The following is a 20,146-nucleotide window of genomic DNA, read 5'->3' on the forward strand; positions in this document are numbered from 1 at the left end:
TTTGATTTAATCTTTTACCCTTCATGTTTTGGGAGGCAACTCACTCTGCTAGTGCATTACGAGAGGCAGCTGCACGTCCAGGAGTAAGAGAGCCCCCGGCACCCGGGTGATGGGCTAGGGAATGACACGCATCAGGAGGAGCAGAGAAAGAGATGCAGCTGCTAAGAGACATGGGGGTCTGGGAAAATATCCTAATTAAACTGAGACAAGTAGGAGGAATGGGGGACTAAGCCAGATTTCACAGGAGAATTCTGGCAGTTGGGTTGTGGCTCCTGACTGAGAGGTGTCACATTGGATATCACAGGAGATGTATAGATTTCAGGAGGGAAGAAGTCTAGAGGCAGGGGATGAAAGTTGGAGGACCACATCAATTGGAAAGTAAGATGGGCCACATATCCAGAAAGAGATGGAAGGGGCTCAAACTAATGGAATGCTCAGCTGGAGGGGGGGGGTTATAGCAGAGTAGGGGGTGGTGAGAGGTTTCCAGCAGCCTGACTCCCACTAAAATCAGAACCACAGAATTCGCATTTGGTGCAGCAGGCAAGAGGAACTCTCTGGAACCCTAACTCCCCACCCCTCTAGCTGAATCCCTGGCCCCTCACCTCTAGTCTAATCCTTACCCTAAACCCTAAGGTTACTGCCTCACCCTTATATCCAAAGTGACTCTGCTCCCCTGCCATAGGGCTCTGTGAGGTCACTTCCTCACCCTGTATCCAGAGCCTATATAACAACAACAATTGGATTAGTAGAAACCTGGCTTTTCTGGTTTTCCAGTTTTCACCAAAATCAGTGGGGTTCAGCCCATTGACACCTAGACAGGCCGTGAAATTTTGGGATTGAATTGATGTGATTTTCAGAAGTTCTCTCATACAGACAGAGAAATCCCATCAAGTTGAGTGTAAGGCCTTGCTTTGCTTGGCCAATGAAATGTAAGCAACAGGAACATCCAACCTTTACCAAAAAAGATTTTGTTTCCTTGAAAATGTTTCTAGCAATACAAAACCACAGAAAAGCAATTGAGAAATGGTCTGAAATGGAAACAGAAATGACTCTAGGTATAATGTTATTCAGTATTTTCCATTAGGCATTAATGGATCAAAATAACATTCTTTTGAGTGCTAAATAAGCCATGATAAATCAGCCATATTGGTGAATGAAAGGAACTGTTTAAGATCCCAAATCTTTAATAGGATGTGTATCTAGACTTATACATTACAAATAAATATTAGGGAGGTCAATTAATTGCAGTTAACTCATCTGATTAATTCAAAAAATTAATCACAATTAAAAAAATTAATTGCAATTAATTGCAATTTCAATTGCACTGTTAAACAATAGAATATTAATTGAAATTTATTAAATATTTGTGGATGTTTTCTACATTTTCAAATATATTGATTTCAAATACAACACAATACAAAATGTACAGAGCTCACTTTATATTATTATTCTTATTACAAATATTTGCATTGTAAAAATGACAAAAAAATAGTATTTTTTCAATTCACCTCAATTCAAATACTGTAGTGCAATCTCTATTGTGAAAGTGCAACTTACAAATGTAGATTTTTTTTGTTACATACTTGACTCAAACAAAACAATGTAAAACTTTAGAGCCTACAAGTCTACTCAGTCCTACTTCTTTTTCAGCCAATTGCTAAGAGAAACAAGTTTGTTTACATTTAAGGGAGATAATGCTGCCCGCTTCTTATTTACAATGTCACCGGAAAGTGAGAACAGGCATTCATGTGGCACTTGTGTAGCCAGCACTGCAAGATATTTACATGCCAGATATGCTAAACATTAATATGCCCCTTCAGGTTTTGGCCACCATTCCAGAGGTCATGCTTCCATGCTGATGACACTCATTAAAAAAATAATCCGTTAATTAATTTCAGACTGAACTCCTTGGGGGAGAATTGTATGTCTTTGGCTCTGTTTTAACCACATTATGCCATATATTTCATGTTATAGTTGTCTTGGATGATGACCCAGAACATGTTGTTCATTTTAAGGACACTTTCACTGCAGATTTGACAAAACGCAAAGACGATACCAATGTGAGATTTCTAAAGATAGCTATAGTACTTGACTCAAGGTTTAAGAATCTGAAGTACCTTCCAAAATCTGAGAGGGACGAGGTATGGAACATGCTTTCAGAAGTCTTAAAAGAGCAACACTCCAATGCAGAAACTACAGCACCCGAATCACCAAAAAAAAAAAAATCAACCTTCTTCTGGTGGCATCTGACTCAGATGATGAAAATGAACATGCATCAGGCACACTGCTTTGGATCGTTATCGAGCAGAACCAGTCATCAGCATGGACACATGTACTCTGGAATGGTGGCTGAGGGATGAAGGGACATCTGATTCTTTAGCGCATCTGGCACATAAATATCTTGCGACGCCGGCTAAAACAGTGCCATACAAATGCCTGTTCTCACTTTCAGGTGATATTGTAAACAGGAAGTGGGCAGCATTACCTCCTGCAAATGTAAACAAACTTGTTTGTCTTATTGATTGGCTGAACAAGAAGTAGGACTGAGTGGACTTGTAGGCTTTAAAGTTTTACATTGTTTGATATATATGAAAACTAAGGAGTAGAAAAGTAGTACCTCCTTTACTTATCAACTTATCAAGTCCAAAGTTCTGTGTTTTCCCTATAAGGGTCGATAATGTCACTGCCTATGAAAGCTGTAAGGGATGCAGATCCCAGCATTATTTTTAGGGTGAATGCTACAGGAGAAATTTTGAACTCAGAATCTAATAGTAAAAAAAACAAACAAAAAAACCCCATGATTTACATATTATTTGTAATCTGTATATTTATATGTATAATATAAAACATTTATATCATACAATTGAACTTTACACACACATGACTAAATCCTCAATCAGTTTTTACTGAGTTCTTACTCAAGGAAAACTTCTATTAAAATCAGCGAGAGTTTTGCTTGAGCTAAATGCTCAATAAATACTGAATAAGGTTTTGGCCAACAGATATAATAAATAATAGTAATAATAATACCTAACACGTATGTAGTTTCCTATACTGAAGATCTTACACTCTAAATGCAGATCCTTAATGCTTTGGGGTCTGAGTTTTTCACATATTTAATTTTACTTTAAAAAAATTAGAACACTTTTAAAGATATAGGAAATCAGTTTTCAATGTCTTCGATACTAGGCTTCCATACAGCTGGTGTCAAATATTTTTATTCAATAGCGCAATATTCTCTGTCTGAAGCACCAAGAAATAACAACTTTGGTCCAAATATTTTATAGTTTTTACATGGCAAATGGAATATTTTGGAATACTAGGTTCATCAACATGCATGTTTCTTTCTTTGATGAGATGTTGGCCATTTCTAACTTAAACATATCAGTGTGGGCTTGGGTGGGTGGGTATATATCTATATCTATAAAAAACAATTTACTAAAACAAAACTCTCCACTGCTCAGACTTCTCCCCATGGAGAGAGCGGAGAGAGCAAACAATATGTGACAGATGTTAATCACATCACTTCATGCTCCATGGGAAAGTGCTATACTACGTTTGTGAGCATGGTATAAAAGTCTATATAGAATAGAACAGGATAACCTGAGATTCAAAAATCAGATTATTAACTAGTTATATTTTTTTCTTGTTACCTATTCCTTGCCTATTTTTGTCCCTTACCTATTCATCCAATCCTAGCATGCCCATCACCATGATATCTGGTCATCAACCAAATTATTAAATTGAAATTAATTCTTAAAAATGAACTCTCTCCCCTTCTTCATTATTTGCTAGTCATATATGCAAGGATCTTTTTTTAAATTACTGTGAAACCGTTGGGTTATTTAGTCATTAGCATTATTGTTGTTAACTGCTATCAGAAATGCAACAAAAATATGGGACTAACTCCCTTTGAAAGATAACAGTAATAGTGATTTCTAGATAAGAAGACAGAAGGTGTTACATGAGTTACACAACCAGCACACGTCAATCTTACCCTAGTCACTAATGCTCAGCTCTTTCTCACACACAGCCTGAAATCACGATTCCCCTCTAATAACATAGTTCCACTGCACTTCCAACAAGCTTTCATCTTGGCCTGCTTTGTCTGTAAAAGATCCTTTCACTGCAAGATTCACTCATTTGGTTATGACTATATGTCTACCATCTAATAACAAAGATTATCTGACACTTAAATTCCTAGTTATGGGCTAGCCTATGGCAAATTGTACCTTTTTACATCTTTGAGACCGAGCAAATGAAATAATCCTACAGTAAAAGTTATCCTGTTAGCTGACTAATCTGTTCTCTCACCTTCAGTTTGCAATACAGCTGCTTCAACTCCAAATCTGTGTTCTTTGAAGGAGTAGGTGGTGTGACTTCAATTTGGTTAGAAGTCACAGGAGACAGACCCTCTTTCAACCTGGTAGCTTGGGCCAGATGCTCTAATTTTCCTTGTAAATCTTCTCTCTCTCGTTGCAACTCAGCCAGATCGGAGGTCAATGTCTGTTTTCCAAATAAAAGTAATAAATAGTCATAGTTACATTCAAAAATTATTTGTTTCTGCTTGATCACAACAGGACGTACATTAGAAAAATATACAACAGACTCATACATTATCTTTACTCTACATTACATATTAGTTGGCTGAATTCACTGGTCCAGATAGTAGAAAAATCAAATCTTGCAGGAAAGAGAGGTAACCTAATACAGAAAGTCACATGTGAAACCTTACAGTTTGATTGCATATATTGATATTTGTCTCATGACAGGAAACAAAAGTTATAGGAAGCTGTATAGTAACAGTGGTTACTGCTGACACAGGGCTGTCTGATTCTACAATTATTTCCTGTACTAAGTATCAGGAAATACCAAGCTATCGCAGATATCACCCTGTGGTAAGGATGGCTAAATGTCAATTTTGTTTTAATGGTGACTATTGTAAGCTTACTTGAATGTTCTGTTGACAACTGCTGTAAAACATACATCCTTTTCTTGGCTTTTGTTTTGATATTTGTAGGGCTTGTAGAGGTTAAAGCAAAATGGACCAGCTGCACTAAATATCTTCTGGTTGGCTGGTCTGTACTCATGTTGTGTTATTCCTTCTTTTTCACATATATGCACCATAGCTAGAGAGCCACGTATTCCATAACCTTGACTCTAGGGCTGATGTACTTAACTGGTAAAAGCCAAGCTGGAGCAGGACAGCATAACAGATGTTAGTTGTTTATTCCACTGGGTAGGTCTTACCACCCTATATTGCAGCCAAAATGCTTCTCATTTAGCAACATAAATGTTAAGTCCAATTAGCAGACGGGGCTTGTTAGGGATTTAGTTCAAATAAATAGCATGCAAACTATCTCAGTCTTACAGCGCTTGATTGACAACTGACAAGGCCCATTTAACCAGTGAAGTATAATATCACAGTACTAATTAAATATGTAATTTTAGAAATAAAAAATATTTTCTTTAAATTCACCTATACTAAAGAATACACAATTAATGTTATTCTGTGAACAGGGCACCTGGAATAATCTTTATGCCAGTGCTTATCTTTCACCAGTCTGTAGTCAGCAGAAAGCCACCAACCTTTAATGGCATAACAACTCTCTGCTCCTTAAGAGGGTAACTACAGTACTATTTTATTATTCCAAAGAAGCTTATAATATGGTAGTTTAACATAAGGAACAATTAGACAAAATGATATTGAAATCTCTCAGAGGAGGGAAAAAAATCTTGTGTGTGAAGAATCCCAATTTGAAATTGGAAAAGATACTACAGCTTTTAAATGGCAAATGTGTAGTTGATTACATGTTGGTATGTAAAATAATTGGTAAACATAGGTACAAGATATTGTTTATATTTCAGAGGATGCTAGTATTGACATTAAAAGCAGAATTCTACATTGTTCAAAGTTATGTGCAAAATAAATGCGCCTTAAAATATAAACACTATATGTACACACACATATTTAAGTCACCTGAAGATCTGTGATGAAAAATATATCCAGGAAAAAAAGGAAAAAAAACAACACACTTTCATGAACATATTTATGTTCATTACAGACAGCATGGGGAAGTTTGCACATTTTCAATTAGATTAAAAAATATTTATAGATACAACAGAATACAGTCTATTTTTTAACCCAAATACTGATACCATTTCTGCACTCACATACACTTATTAAAGCCAGTGGAAATTGTGCATATATATCTGAGATCAGGACCACTGCTGGTAAAAGGCTTAATCTTTCCATTTCCTTACGAGTTTGCTGTAATTTCATTACTTAACCACAGACCAACGGTACTAAGGTAACTTTTGATTGGAACTCTTTAATCTGTTGTTATTCCCACCTCTCAAAACCCACAGGATTTAAAATGAGAACATCATGTGGGTAGAGGATTCGAACTGAAGGATACTTAAAAAACAAAAACAAAAAAACCCCAACCTAACAACAAAAAAACAGTAGCACTTCAGGAAGCTGCAGATGTTAATTTATCCAACATATGCAATGCTTCTGTACCCAGATTTTCATGATTTGATTTTTCTATTGTAAATTATTCCTAAAGACAAAAGTGGAAAATGACTAAGTTTGTGAAGTACAGATAGTTCTATGTTTGTGCTGTCTAACATCATGGGGTTTTAGGCTGGGACTCAATGAGATTCCCCACCCCCAGGATTGATAATGTAAGCAAAACCATCAGAGCCAAAGCATCATGGTCACAGTAGTCACTGTCATGAATGTGGTATCAAATAGATTAAAGGAGCAATGTGGGATGGATTGTCCCAAGACTCGCTGCAAGGCAACAACTTTGGAATTCTTAAGCCCTAGTTTTTGGAATTTACTTAAACTAGGAAATAGATACTTTTCCGTCTTTAAAACACATACACGTACAAACATTAAATGTAAGAGAGAAACCAGGTATGTGCGGAGGGGAAGAGGAGGAGGGGTGTGTCCCGGGAGCAGACAAGGAAAAAACCTACATTTCCCATTGCGGACAGACATGGATGTCCCTTGCAATCAGTGACTGCTGAGAGGTATGTCTGCACTACATCCCGGATCAACAATCAGGCAAATGTAGTGCAGTTGTAGCCATGTTGGTTCCAGGAAATTAAAGAGACATGGTGGGTGAGGGAATATCTTTCATTGGACCAACTTCAAGCCACACAGACCTGAAGAAGAGCTCTTTGTTACTTACCTTAAGTTCATCACTTTGATTTTTTTCCCCCTCCAGCAATAAGTTTCAGGTTGTTGAGCTGTTGTTTTTTTAAACGCTTCCTTTTTGGCCTTCCTAACATGCAGCCAAATCCTGAGTGACAGACTCTAAGAAGATTTGTTCCATGGGAACAAGTCATGGGGCTGAGCAGTGAAATTTTCAATCCCAACTAGACCAGGTGTTTTTAAATTCAGGCTGCAGGTGCTACGCCTGTTCGTAGTGACCACACTCTGCTGCAGCCCCTAAAAGATGTTTACAGATTCACTGTGCACACACTTATCCTAACCCCTCCTGCTCCTGGTATATCCACAGAGCTCTGTCCAGTGGTGCAATCCTGGCTTTATTGAAATCAATGGCAAAATTCCCAGTTGATTTCAATGGGGCCAGGATTTCACCCAAGATGTCTCTCTGTGCAAGATCTCCACTACTTGGCCCCCTGCTTGGTAATTCTGCTATGTTTGGCCACTACACAGAGAACTGCACGATTACACCGTCATTACTCTGCACATGGCAGATTGTAAATCCTTTGGGAGAAGGAACCTCTATGACTGACTGTACAGCACCTAATACAGTGGTCCCCAACCTTTTTAATCTGGCGACAAGCCACGAAGGACCGTGGCAGAGGACGAACATCTGCAGAAATTCCGCTGACAATCAGCAATGTCAATAGGCGTTGCCGCCGAAATGCACCATCATCCAGAGGCGTCGCCACTGAAATACTGCCGAAAATTGGCAGCATTTCGGCGGCGACACCTCTGGATGACACAGCTTGGCGGTGGCATTTCGGCGGATGCTTGTCCGCCAGCCACTACGTAGGCCCACTTAGACGCCCCGGTGGGCGCCATGGCGTCCACAGGCACCACGTTGGGGACCCCGACCTAGTAGAACAGAGCCTAACCGAGCTGGTTTAATATCAATATGAAACTGTAACAATAGGCCTCTGCTGTAGGTAACTATTTAGTGTTTGTTGTTGTCCTCTTAATACTGTGATGTACACTGCCTCTCCATTTTATATTTACAATATATACAGTATTGTGTAGAATTTATATCTGCAGTATCAAATTATTTTACAAACGTTTTCACCCGATGTTATTACCTGTTTTGTTAGGATGATTCAACTGTAAATAAATCCGTATATATATAAATAATGGTGCTTAGACATTTTATAAAGAGCAAATGGTGCTAGATTTAAGTAGCATTTCTTGCTATTACAAAACCTTCTAATTTTGGCAGCCAAAAAAAATTCAGTGAGTGCAGAGGGATGACTTTTTCAGAGACTAGGAGCAAACTGACTTCTGGTTTTCTGAGAAATCTTATATTGAGGGTGAGAGGAGATGGGAATTGATTTGTAGATTTATATTGCAGTATATTTTTTAATACCGCATAGCTCCCGCATCCAGTTACCTTTTAAAATACAACATTGTTTTGTTTTTCCTGTATTTTTTAAAGCATGCTGTTATTCTCCTAAAATTTTAACTCTATTGTAGAGGAAACTTGTAAGAACAACAGTACTTCGGTCACATACAGTTCTTGTGAATATACAGTTTCAAATAACAACTGCATATGAAGAATAAAAAAAAGTCTGACTTTAATACTGTAGTGAATATCTTGATAGTACTTTATAGTACTTCAGTGATATTCCCATTTACAAAAATCTAATTGTTTCTATTTAACTTTTCAGGCAAGGTTTTTAGAGTAAGTCTCTCTAATTGTAAACCTATTTTTTCCTCTCATGAATAGACTCAATATCTTTTTATTGTTGGGGAATAAAAAATAAAGGTAAAATGAAGACCGATGACATGCAGACATCTATAAATATTAAAACAATATATAAAAATATCCAACTGGAAAAGTAATCATGTTCCATTCATGGCATCTGATCACATAATTTTTTAGAAACAAGAAAAATGCAATCGCTTAAACTTTTAAGCCCCTGAGGAAGTTTTCCTTGTGGAACTACTGTTTGCCCTCAACAAACTGGTATTTTTACTCCATCAACACAGACAGGAAATTAGAAATAAAGTCTTTGATAACTTGATGTCCCATCTCTAAGCTGGACCAAAAACTGTAAAAAGTTCTAAAATGTCGACCTTATTAGTCATTTATGTGATATAGACTTTTTTGAATTTTTAGTAAGAACTACCAGATCACTCATTTATAAACTACTTTCAGTTATCAGCAGCCTACACTATGTTTCACAAAATGTCAAGTAAATGAAGGTAATATAGAGGACTTTTTACCAGTGCTTTAGCAAGTTGTTAGACTTCAGTAGCCTTTAGAGACCATTAAGTACTCTTTGGCTAATTGGCCAATGGTAGATTAATCCTCTTTTTATTCTAGCAGCACTATTTTAACACCCCTTACGCTCTGTCAGCGTAGTATCTGAATGACAAAATAATATTGTGCATGAATAATAAGCAGAAAAGTTAAATTAACATTTCATGTTTCATATGCCATACCCATGTGTCAGAAAAAAAACTCTTTTTAAGCCACTGACATTCAACTTTTTTAAACTATCTGATGTTGACATCTTATTGAGGTGAATCTTCCTAATTACTGCTAATTGTCTATCAAGAAAAAAATCTTTCCTTGAAGTGCAGTTGTCTGGTATAGATGAACACGGCTCCAATGTGCATAGTAAAGACAGGCATGACACTTGAGGTGTGCTACATTATTATGAGGTCATATTAAATATGGTTTGCAATTAACAAAGCAGCTTTTAAGGATGTCTGAGGCACTGAAAATGCCAATCTTTCATGAACAGCCTAAATTAGATCCCAGTAGAGAAATATAGATATCAGCTTATGTATAACAGATATGGCTCTTTCCCATGTATTTTATTAATGAAAAAATATTTGTCCTATTGATAGTTGGGTAGTAGTATTGTTTCAGTTCAAATATCTTATACATGAAGTTTACATATTGGTGATTAGAGATCATCTTTTATCTATATAAAATACAACTTCAGTGAGAGTTGGCAAATAATGCTGCAGTGATGAAGAATCAACACTGTTTTCAAAATCTTTGCATGTTTGATAATGCCTTAAATAATGAGCTGAATACAAACAGATTTTTGTTCTGCCTACTCTGAAAATGAATGGGTTTTACCTGCAATTTTGTTGCTATATGGATTTGTTATTGCATCAAAATATTTCAACAGAAAGGCAAACACTTAGAACACTACACAATATAAAAACCTCCAATATTTGACTTTTTTGGACCTTCTCCCATCTGAATAGTTCTTTACTGAATTGGAAGGGGCTGTAGAATTTTTGAATTGTACAATTCACTTCATTTTACTCTTTGTAAAGTGCTATGTCAACACACAAATATGATTGGAAAAATACAATTAGTTTTATAATTGTAATAATCCTCTACAGACAACAACTGTGCCAAATTTGGTGGTTTTAGCTTGCAGAGATTCATACAAACCTTTTCTTATAATTTATCTTGTGTCCCCAACCCACCAAACTTTCATTCTGAGTTCTGACCATATGAAAATACCGTATATTAGGTTCCAGAACTGTCCTAATCACTTAAGGCCACCATCTTGTACTGGGATTCATTGTGCAGCAGTCAATCCATGTGGATTCCAATGCAAGATCAGGGCATTAGCCAGGTGTTTAACTTTAATTACATAAGTAGTACTACTGCGATCAATAGGACTACTGCATGAATAACGTTATATATATATACATACTTAAGTGTTTGTAGGATTTGGGCCTCAGATACTATACAGTGATAACTGCAGGCAAACAGCGTTGTATAGTTGTATAGGGTTTTGCCTAGAACCATTAAACTTCTCCAAAAACATGACCAGTAAAAACTGTTAAAATTTTAAAAAGAAATAAAAAAACATTTCTGAATTAAAATTAAATTTTACAGTCTTTTATATATTCATAAGAATTTTAAGCAATTTGAATTACTTATATCCACAGACACAGTATAATTCAAAGCAACAATGCATCCATATACGCTTAATGATTCTAAAAGGCACATTTTCAAACATTAGGTGCATGCTATTGCAGGCTTACATCTGAGAACATGAACTGAACACAAATCAGATGTTTGAACATGACCAGTTACATGCCTAAGTGCAGACATGCATGCAAATACCTGATATTTACATGCACATTGGGTATTTGTGCACAGAAGCTACATTTCACACTTAACATTGAAAATCTGGCCCTAAACATCCACACATCTGTATACACTAACGTGCAGTGTATGTAAGGCATTGAATGCATGTGCTTTCTTGTAAATTGGAACCAGAATTCAAGTACATGATGTTTGCTATATGGAAAAAAGTGGAATTAGGCATTATTTCTCTTATTTACACCAAATGCTGCAGAGAAGGGCAAGCTCGAAAAGTTGGAAATTAGAATATTTCAGTTTGGGTCAGTGATAATGTTTGCCATATCCTCCTACTTAATCTTACCACATCTAAGCACTGCAAATGAACTACTTGCATGAGAGCCAGTCGGGGAATTTCTCAATCCCTACAACTCATTACAAATTTAACAGCAGCAACACTAAGTATTCATATGTTTCAGATAACACATACAAATTTGCTGCACTAAAACTCATGGGGGGGGGAAATTAATAATGCTTCCATCTGTTTTTAGTATAGCTCACATAAAATACACAGAAACTAAAATGAAAAGATTATTTTAAAAAAGGGTTTTTTTAATTTTCGTTGATTTCACTAAATTAATCTCATGTATTTTTATTTCCAAAGCATAGAGCGTTGTATCTTCCTGAATGGAAGTGTGGATATCTGTAGACTCAGGGAGATAGCACATTTGACGTTTTGATTCACATTCCATAGTCATCTTTTCAATCTTCATGGCTAGAAACATATTTTTTAATGAAAATGTAAATTCTGAAAAAAAATTATGTTTCAGGAGATAAAGTTGACACGGAAAACTTCCCACTCATCATTAGCAAGTAGCCTTTTCTTGACTTGGGCAGACAGACAGACAGGTAGATAGAGCTTAGCAGCTGGGTGGTATGGGTAGGAGATAGAAGTATGTTTACACACAACTGCAGGAGGGCAGTTGATGCTAGAATTTCCAAAACTTCCCCTTATAAGTAGACAGACAGACAGGCAGAATCTTCAGTTTTTCTCCCCTGGCTGGTTGCAAGAGGTGGCAGTCTGCCTTCACCCCTGTAGTGGCAGTACTTTTCTGCACCACCTCCCCACCTACTCCCCTGCACTGGAGCACATGCACTACATGCTCCTCTCCAGAATATATAACAATTTAACCAATATCCTCTTCTTCCTCAAATAGTTATAATATTCACCAACTTTCTGTATATATAGAAAAGCAACACAGATGTTAATAGTACAATTTAATATTTAACTGCAAGTTTTCTCTGTATATAAAAATTCAGCAAATATTTTTAAAACTAAATATTTATATTCAAAAATAGATAGTTTAACCAATAGTACTACTGTGTTTTATTATTTTCAAACAAACTCCCTACTCTGGGTATGTGTATTCACAGTGTGTGTTTCATCCTCATCCAGTGCCTGATCCACATAGAAGATAACAGCCTACTACTGTCACCAGTTACTCCATTAGCTCAAGTAGTAGACATCTGTGTTAGGTATCTAAAAGTTCAGACCCTGCTGGTGACTCAAGCTGAGGAACAATATAGTTTCATGTGATGGAATTTCTGTTTTCTCCCCACTCCCTCAAAAAGAAAAATAACACATCCAAAAAATGTCAAAAGAACATTAAGTTTGCAAAGTCAAGTGCTCAAAAGTTAAAAAATGCCAGACCTCTGGTTGCCCGTGCAACCTTAATGTGGCTCCTTTGTACATATATGTTATGATACAGGATAAGCTGCTGGCGGGCCAAGGTGGTTTGTTTACCTAGAGTGTCTGCAGGCACGGAGGTAAACCTAAGTAAACAAAGTGTCCCGGCACACCAGCTGCTTACCCTGACGGGCCGGGACAGCAACTGGTGGGGAAATGTTTGGGGGGGGGGAGAAGCTGGGGGTCAGGGGAGTAACCCCTGTGACCACCCCTAACCCTGGACCCTCACACTCTCCCCAGCCCATCCCTTCCCACCTTATCTGGGGAGGGCCAGGGCAGGATGTTTCTGGCCTGGCTGGAGCTGCTCCGGCAGGCTGGGCAGCGCGGCCGCAGCCTGCTCTGGTGAGCCAGACCGGGCGGCGCGACTGCAGCATGTTCCAGTTGGCTGGGCCGGGCGGCATGGCTGCATCATGCTCCAGCGGGCTGAGCGGCGCGGCCACAGCCTGCTCTGGGGGTTGGGCCAAGCAGCACGGCTGCAGCCTGCCAGCCCCAGAGCTGCAGCTGCTTTGGAGGCTGCGGGGAGAGCAGCGTGACCAGAAGTGGAGAGACTCTGGCCCCACCTCTTCCCTTCTGGCTCTGCTGGCTGTGCTGCCTCTCCTTGCTCTCTCTCCTGGGGGGAGGAGCTGTGTCCCACCTCTCCCTCTCTATACCCGTTCATAAGCCGACCCCCTTCTCTGGTGCTTCCCTTATTTACTAAAAAAATTCGGCTTATGAACGAGTATATACGGTAATTAAAATGTTGACAGCTGGCCACTAAATTGTGTCTGCCTCATTTTCAGGGTGACACACCTCGGCCAGATATGCAGAAGTGCTGAATGCTCACAACTGCAACAGAAGTCAATTGGGGCCGCGATTTGAACATAGAATGCATTATAAAAATGCTATGTATTCTAGAAAATCAAGGCATAAGTATCTGAAATACCAACATCAGTAGATTAATTTGACAATTTTGGCCTTAATTTCTCAATGTCTCAGTTCCCCCTCCGTAAAATGCAAATAATATCACCTATTCTCACAGATGTTATGAAGATAATTTCGTTAATATTTATGAAGATACCTGGGTGAGCGAGAAATGCCCCTGTGGAAATTAATAATTCTGTATTCAGTTTAGGGTTTGGATGGTGTGCAGTAAGATATGTCACAAGGCTCCACATTGAATGACGTGTATAAAAAGAAATATTGAATAGCTACCCGTTCAGTAAACACCACACATCCTATGCATTGGATAAACAGGGGTCCTGCAGAAGAAATAGTATGTGATCATGCAATTAAAGATTGCATCATAATGCATATGCACAAGGGGGCTGAATTAAGGTTGCACAAGCAACCTTCACTCTGGTATTTTCTAATTTATAAGTGCTTGACTGTGCACCCTCGATTATCTTTTCGTCACTTGAACATTACTAAACATATTGGACACCCCTTTCCTTTGAAGCTACGCCAGCTAACCTAAATTTCCCTTGCTACAGAGTAAGATCACTACTTCTATCCTATCTTCAGTGGATATGCAGAACAAACTATCACTATCCTTTTTAAAATAGTCCTTACCATATTTGAAGACTTATCAGGTCCCTCCTCACTCTTCAAGACTAAACATGCACCATTTTTTTCATCTACCTCATAGGTCAGGTTTTCTAAAACTTTTATAATTTTTGCTGCTCTCCTCTGAACTCTCTCCAATTTGTCCACATCTTTCTTAAATGCAACACCCAGAACTGGACCCAATACTCCTGCTGAGACCTCACCAGTGCTGAGTAAAGGACAATTTCTTCCCATAAGACGTTCCTAATAATACATCCCAGAATGGTATTAGTCTTGTTTGCAACTGCATCACATTATTGCAGTTTGTGATCCTTTATACCCCACGGATCTCCTTCTGGAGTACTATTGCCTAGCCAGTTGTTCCCCATTTTATAGTTGTATATTTGATTTTTCCTTACTAAGTGTGGCACTTGTATTTATTGAAGTTCATACTGTGGATTTCAGATCAATCTGATTTGTCAAGATAATTTTGAATTCTAATCCTGTCTTCCAAAGTGCTTGCAACCCCATCCAGTTTGGTGTCATCTGCAAATTTTATAAGCATACTCTTGACTCCATCATCCAAGACATTAATGAAAATGTTAACTAGTACTAGAACGAGGACAGACCTCTGCAGGACCCAGTAGATACTTGCTCCCATTTTGACAGCAAACTATTGATAACTGCTCTTTGTATACAGATATACGACCAGTGATGCATCCACTTTAAAGTAATTTAATCTAGACCACGTTTCCCTAGTGTACTTATTTGTTTGTTTCTATTTTGCAGCATCTTTTAAGTAACATTAAAGCGAAATTTTTAAAAAATGACAGGAGACAGGGAAATGAATACACTGCAAAATCAGCATGCACATTTTCAGGGGTATCTCAGAAATAATAATATTGAATGTAACTATCTTTTTAATATTTGTGAATGTGGAACTGAAAGTCTAATGATATAATCTTAGTGAACTAAAATATGATTTATCAATACACCTGAAAAATGCATTTGATAATTCTATTAGGGAATTTTGTATCTATTTTTCTTTGTATTAGCTGGCTTTCAGCTTACCAAACATTTAGAAATAAGCTCTACAAATTTAATCTTTTAAAAGGAAAGTACAGGCAAACCAAGCAAAGGCAGATTTTTCTTGATGACCAAACTTGTTGAAACACTAACATAATACAGCTACAATGTGAAAATGATTTGTCTGCTGGTGTTTATTGTGCCTTTGTTAACAATTTCACTAGTTTAGTAACAGAAGCCATTGTATATACTTCTCACATAACAGTACTAGTTATTTTTCAGGATCATTCTATCTTAAACATTTTTTAATAGATTTACTTTGAAAAGCTTTGCAGATCAATACATCCCATATTACATAAACCTATTCATGGTTTTTTTTAAACAAGTTTTACTGATAAAATTGTTTACCTGAAATTTGATTTACCATTTTTGTTAGAAAAATGTCAGCTTAGGTAAAAAATACTAAATAATTTAGTTTATATTGAAACAGAGGTAATAAACATTTTAAACACATGTACTGTATTGGTATTTTTGGGCAGTACTATCAGAGATCAAAGTCATAAGGTTTTGTGACCACGGTGAATGACTAGATTTTAAAACACACACATCCCTTGGTGGGTGAACTGAGGTAAGGAAGAAAGTCCTATCGGGAATATAAGCAGATTCTTTTAGATTGTGATGTATGAAAACCATCAATTCGTTATGAATAAAACAGAAATTATTGACTGATGTTGTTCAGATCACATTTACTGACTTAAAATATTCTGGTCTCAAGTGACTCTGTAAACAGAGAATAAAAAGAGTATGGCTTTATTGTACAGGGTGTACTAAGTGATAATCATACTTTCCTGCAATGTCTAATATGAAAACACAGACATTGTGTTAACAAATATCACTTGGCTGAGCTAGAAGATAGGACATAGGAATAAGACAGTCACGTCCAATTCCACGTGGATTATCAGTTCAGATCCTGGTTTTTACACAGTTTACCTTATGAACATGATCCGAGTGACATTTCACAAATTCCTGGATAAATGTTGCTACACTCTGCCAGCAGAGAGACAGCCTGTGTCATGCACAGATCAATAATAGCACTGTGTTTCATCAGCCTCAAAATCAAAAGTGCTTCATCTGGCAAAAGCCATGGCCCTTGAGGATCTGACATATATAAACTGAATACCCTACACGGGATGTCTACTACACAAGCTGCCAGGGTAAAGTAAAGACAACTCTGGAGATACACAATGAAGAATAATAAAAAGAGGAGTTTTTAACTCTGTTAACACTAGAGGCGTGAACAGAGATCACAAAAACTAGCTGCTGAATAATGGAAATGAGGCTATTTAAAATTCTACAGCCCTTGACAGAAAAAATGGAATCAGGACAATTCAACACGTACATCCTTTTGAAGAATTTACTATAAAATGCAAATACATTTAAATTGTATACAAATGTGTATACATATTACAATTCTTCTATAATGAGAATAAACTATATTTAATACTGTTTGCAAAATCACCTTCATATTTTAAAAATTCAGCAGAACAGTTTTCTCTTCTTAGGAGAAACTCCTCAAAGAAAGTGGCGTTGGGATCCAATTGCATCAAATATTTCCTGCAGGCTCAGGCCTTCACTCAGAATGTGATTTTAAGAACAGTGAGCTGAGCTATATTTCTTTCTTAATGTAGGTAGAATGTTTCTAGTTTTTCTCTGTTTTCTGAATTTTATTTCTCAGCCACAGATTTTGTAAAATTTATTGTCACTGAACCCTTGAACTCAGTGAAGCTACTCTGGATTATTCTGGCACAAGTGAAATTATCATTTGTCTCACTGTCTCTGTCATAACCCCTTTCCCCTCATTTGTTGATTGTGCCACACCAAAAGTTTCATGTATTTTTTTTTCCACTGTTGGCAAGGAATGCTTTTAAAAATAATTGCAGGAAGCCAAACTATTTAAAATTGGGACCATTGTCAAGCTGTCAGCCTAACAAGGTTGAGTCTCTCTCTATGCCTGTATTTCAACTGAAAACAGTTTTCTCTTCAGAATAAATATTTCACTGTTATCTCATTGATGAAGAAAGCTTTAATTCCTATTTAGCTTGGAAGTTTTTCTCGCAAATTAATTTGGGCAACAAGAAAATTGTGAAAGACCAAAAATAGCTATTAAAAATTTGTTATAAATGAATTGCAATGAAAAGTTAAACAAGGGGCCCAGTAAAATAAAAGACAAATGTCAGACCTAGCACCTCACATTAGATCATTTTCAGTTTGCGGAAGTAACTCCATCCAGGATCTCTCTTGCTTGAAGTGGTAACATCAATAGCCAAGACTAAATTCAAAGTCGTGTTCACCTCACCTCTGAATATCAATCTCTTCCCAATCACAAATGCTCTGTGGTTAATTACTCCACATTTCTCTCCCAGCTCTGACTTCCTCTCCCTGACTGATTTTGCCTTCTCTGACTTAAACTTCTTTGGTAACTTCAATGTAAATATTGATTCCCTCGACTCTATCCTAATCTATCATTCTTGATTCCTCTATCATCTCTCCCCACCATACCTATATTTATTTCCTCAATCTAATCAGCAGAAATATCCCTTTCCCCTTTTCTATTCCACTTATAACCTCACCAGTACCGACCAGTTCTTGCTTACATTTTAACAATCTATCCATCAACTCACAAACGAAAAAAAAATAATCTGATCTCTTGATCATTTTTCTGCTGGCCTACCACCCCTGCCCTCTCAACACCTTGTAACACTTATTCTCCTTTAACTAATTTGCCCCATACTGTTTCCTGCATCTCATGTATACAGCGGAGCTAAAGACTCTCAAATGCACCACTCAGCACATTGAAAAAACTAACAGAGTGTATCTCACCTCTCTGCAACTATTCTGAAATACCAACAGTTGTGCTAATGCCTTCTGGGTTACAAAATCTAATCTCTACTCCTCCTCATTTCCAAAGCTCCTGTTAAACCTCGCTACTTCTTCCACACCCTTAATTATTTTTATCATCTAGCTCCCCCTCTGTTCCCAGCCTTTAATAGGTCACATGCATGGAATTCCTTTTCCTATTTTTATTTAAAAATATGTTATTTCACTTTGAACGCCTCACTCCTGTTTGCTCCTTCCTCTTTTTAACTCTTTCCCTGGACCTTCCTCGAATAACCAAGTCCTTATGAATAGGAATTCCTTTGCATCCTTTCCATTTCCTGCTGTGAGGTCCTCTCTTCTCGTTCCCTACACTATTACTACCGTTAACTACTCATTTGCCTTTTGTGTTTTCTACAGCTTTCTAAAATCTCTGTATCCTTTTTTTTAAAACTTTCCCTTAACCCTGATTACCATCCTTTCTCTTACTGTACTTCACTTTACTAGAGGAGCTATAGAACGTGGTCTCTCTCACATTTCCAGTCAACAATCACACAACAGTATCCCAGAGCAACTGAAATCTAGGCTTTGTTTTTTTTCCCCCCATGAGACAGAAATTGGTTTTCTCCTACCTTTCTACTACTGAAGACTACTACTCCCTCCTCCAGCACAACTTTTTGACATTTTGGGACGCACTATTCTCCTGCACTACTTCCTGAGCTTCAGTATTCAATTGTTGCTTTACTTCTATCACGATTCTACCTTCATCCATCTGTCTCTGGTAGTGGCTTTTCCCGTGCTCCTATACCCCTCTGTAGTGTAGCCCGATTCTTGAATAACTTCCTCTCACCACCTCTGCAATTCCTGTATAGCCATCACCAACTGATTCCAATTTTTGTTGAAATTGTCATTCATGTTTTCACTTCCTCTCAATATGACTATTAAAATTTCCCCTTTTATAGGTTCAAGTCTCAACTCTCCCAGCTTCAGAAATGTACTGGCTGCTGATGCCCAACATCTCTGTAGAAAGAAGTACAACTATTTCTCCCACACGCTCTTTAGACAATTCCACCAATATTGTACATTTAAGGATCCAGTGCTTTGTTTTTAATACTTTTCATGAATTTGCTCCAGGTCACCAAATGATCTTGTCTCACTCTATCTTCTCCTCTTCCTCAGCTCACTTAAAACTGGCTTTTTTATTTTTTTTTCGCTCCCTTCAAAAATTCTGGCCACTGCTTATGCAAGAGTTGACTTCTCTGTAGTTATTGCTGTCTCTATTAGCCTTCGTATCTCTCTCTGCTTCACTGACCTCCTAAATCATTTCAAATCTCATTTGAAAACATATTCCCTCCATTCCCTAATATCTCTCATCTATTAGTTATTATAGGAAGCTATATTGTATTGTATTGCATTCTAAAACTTTTAATTGGATAGACCCATCAAATTCCACATAAAAGTGGTACTTATATATATATATAGGAAACACCAAGGAGAAAGTGGAAGATATGAAATGTCACAAAATATTTAAAAATTATTCTATATAAAAGCATTATCTACACATCAGTTTTCAGTATACACAATGAGTATAGCAATTATACTAAGCATGATAAACAGTGTACACAGCAAATGAAATCATATATATATGTTTCCTGGAAGTTCATATATTGTAGATTCCTATAATATA

At 37.2% G+C, this 20,146-nt stretch overlaps 1 protein-coding gene across 11 annotated transcripts in view; it reads right to left on the minus strand.

Annotated features, from left to right (window-relative positions):
• The window catches only part of CNTLN (centlein), a 275,778-nt gene that overhangs the window by 48,686 nt on the left and 206,946 nt on the right, over positions 1 to 20,146 (minus strand). For all 11 annotated transcript variants that reach the window (XM_039544616.1, XM_039544618.1, XM_039544614.1 and 8 more), the window contains one exon: positions 4,315 to 4,506. In XM_039544616.1, coding sequence (XP_039400550.1) covers positions 4,315 to 4,506 — 192 coding nt within the window. The remainder of the gene's footprint in view (positions 1 to 4,314; positions 4,507 to 20,146) is intronic.

This window comes from Mauremys reevesii, linkage group 6 (genome assembly GCF_016161935.1).
Source record: "Mauremys reevesii isolate NIE-2019 linkage group 6, ASM1616193v1, whole genome shotgun sequence".
NCBI lineage: Eukaryota > Metazoa > Chordata > Testudines > Geoemydidae > Mauremys > Mauremys reevesii.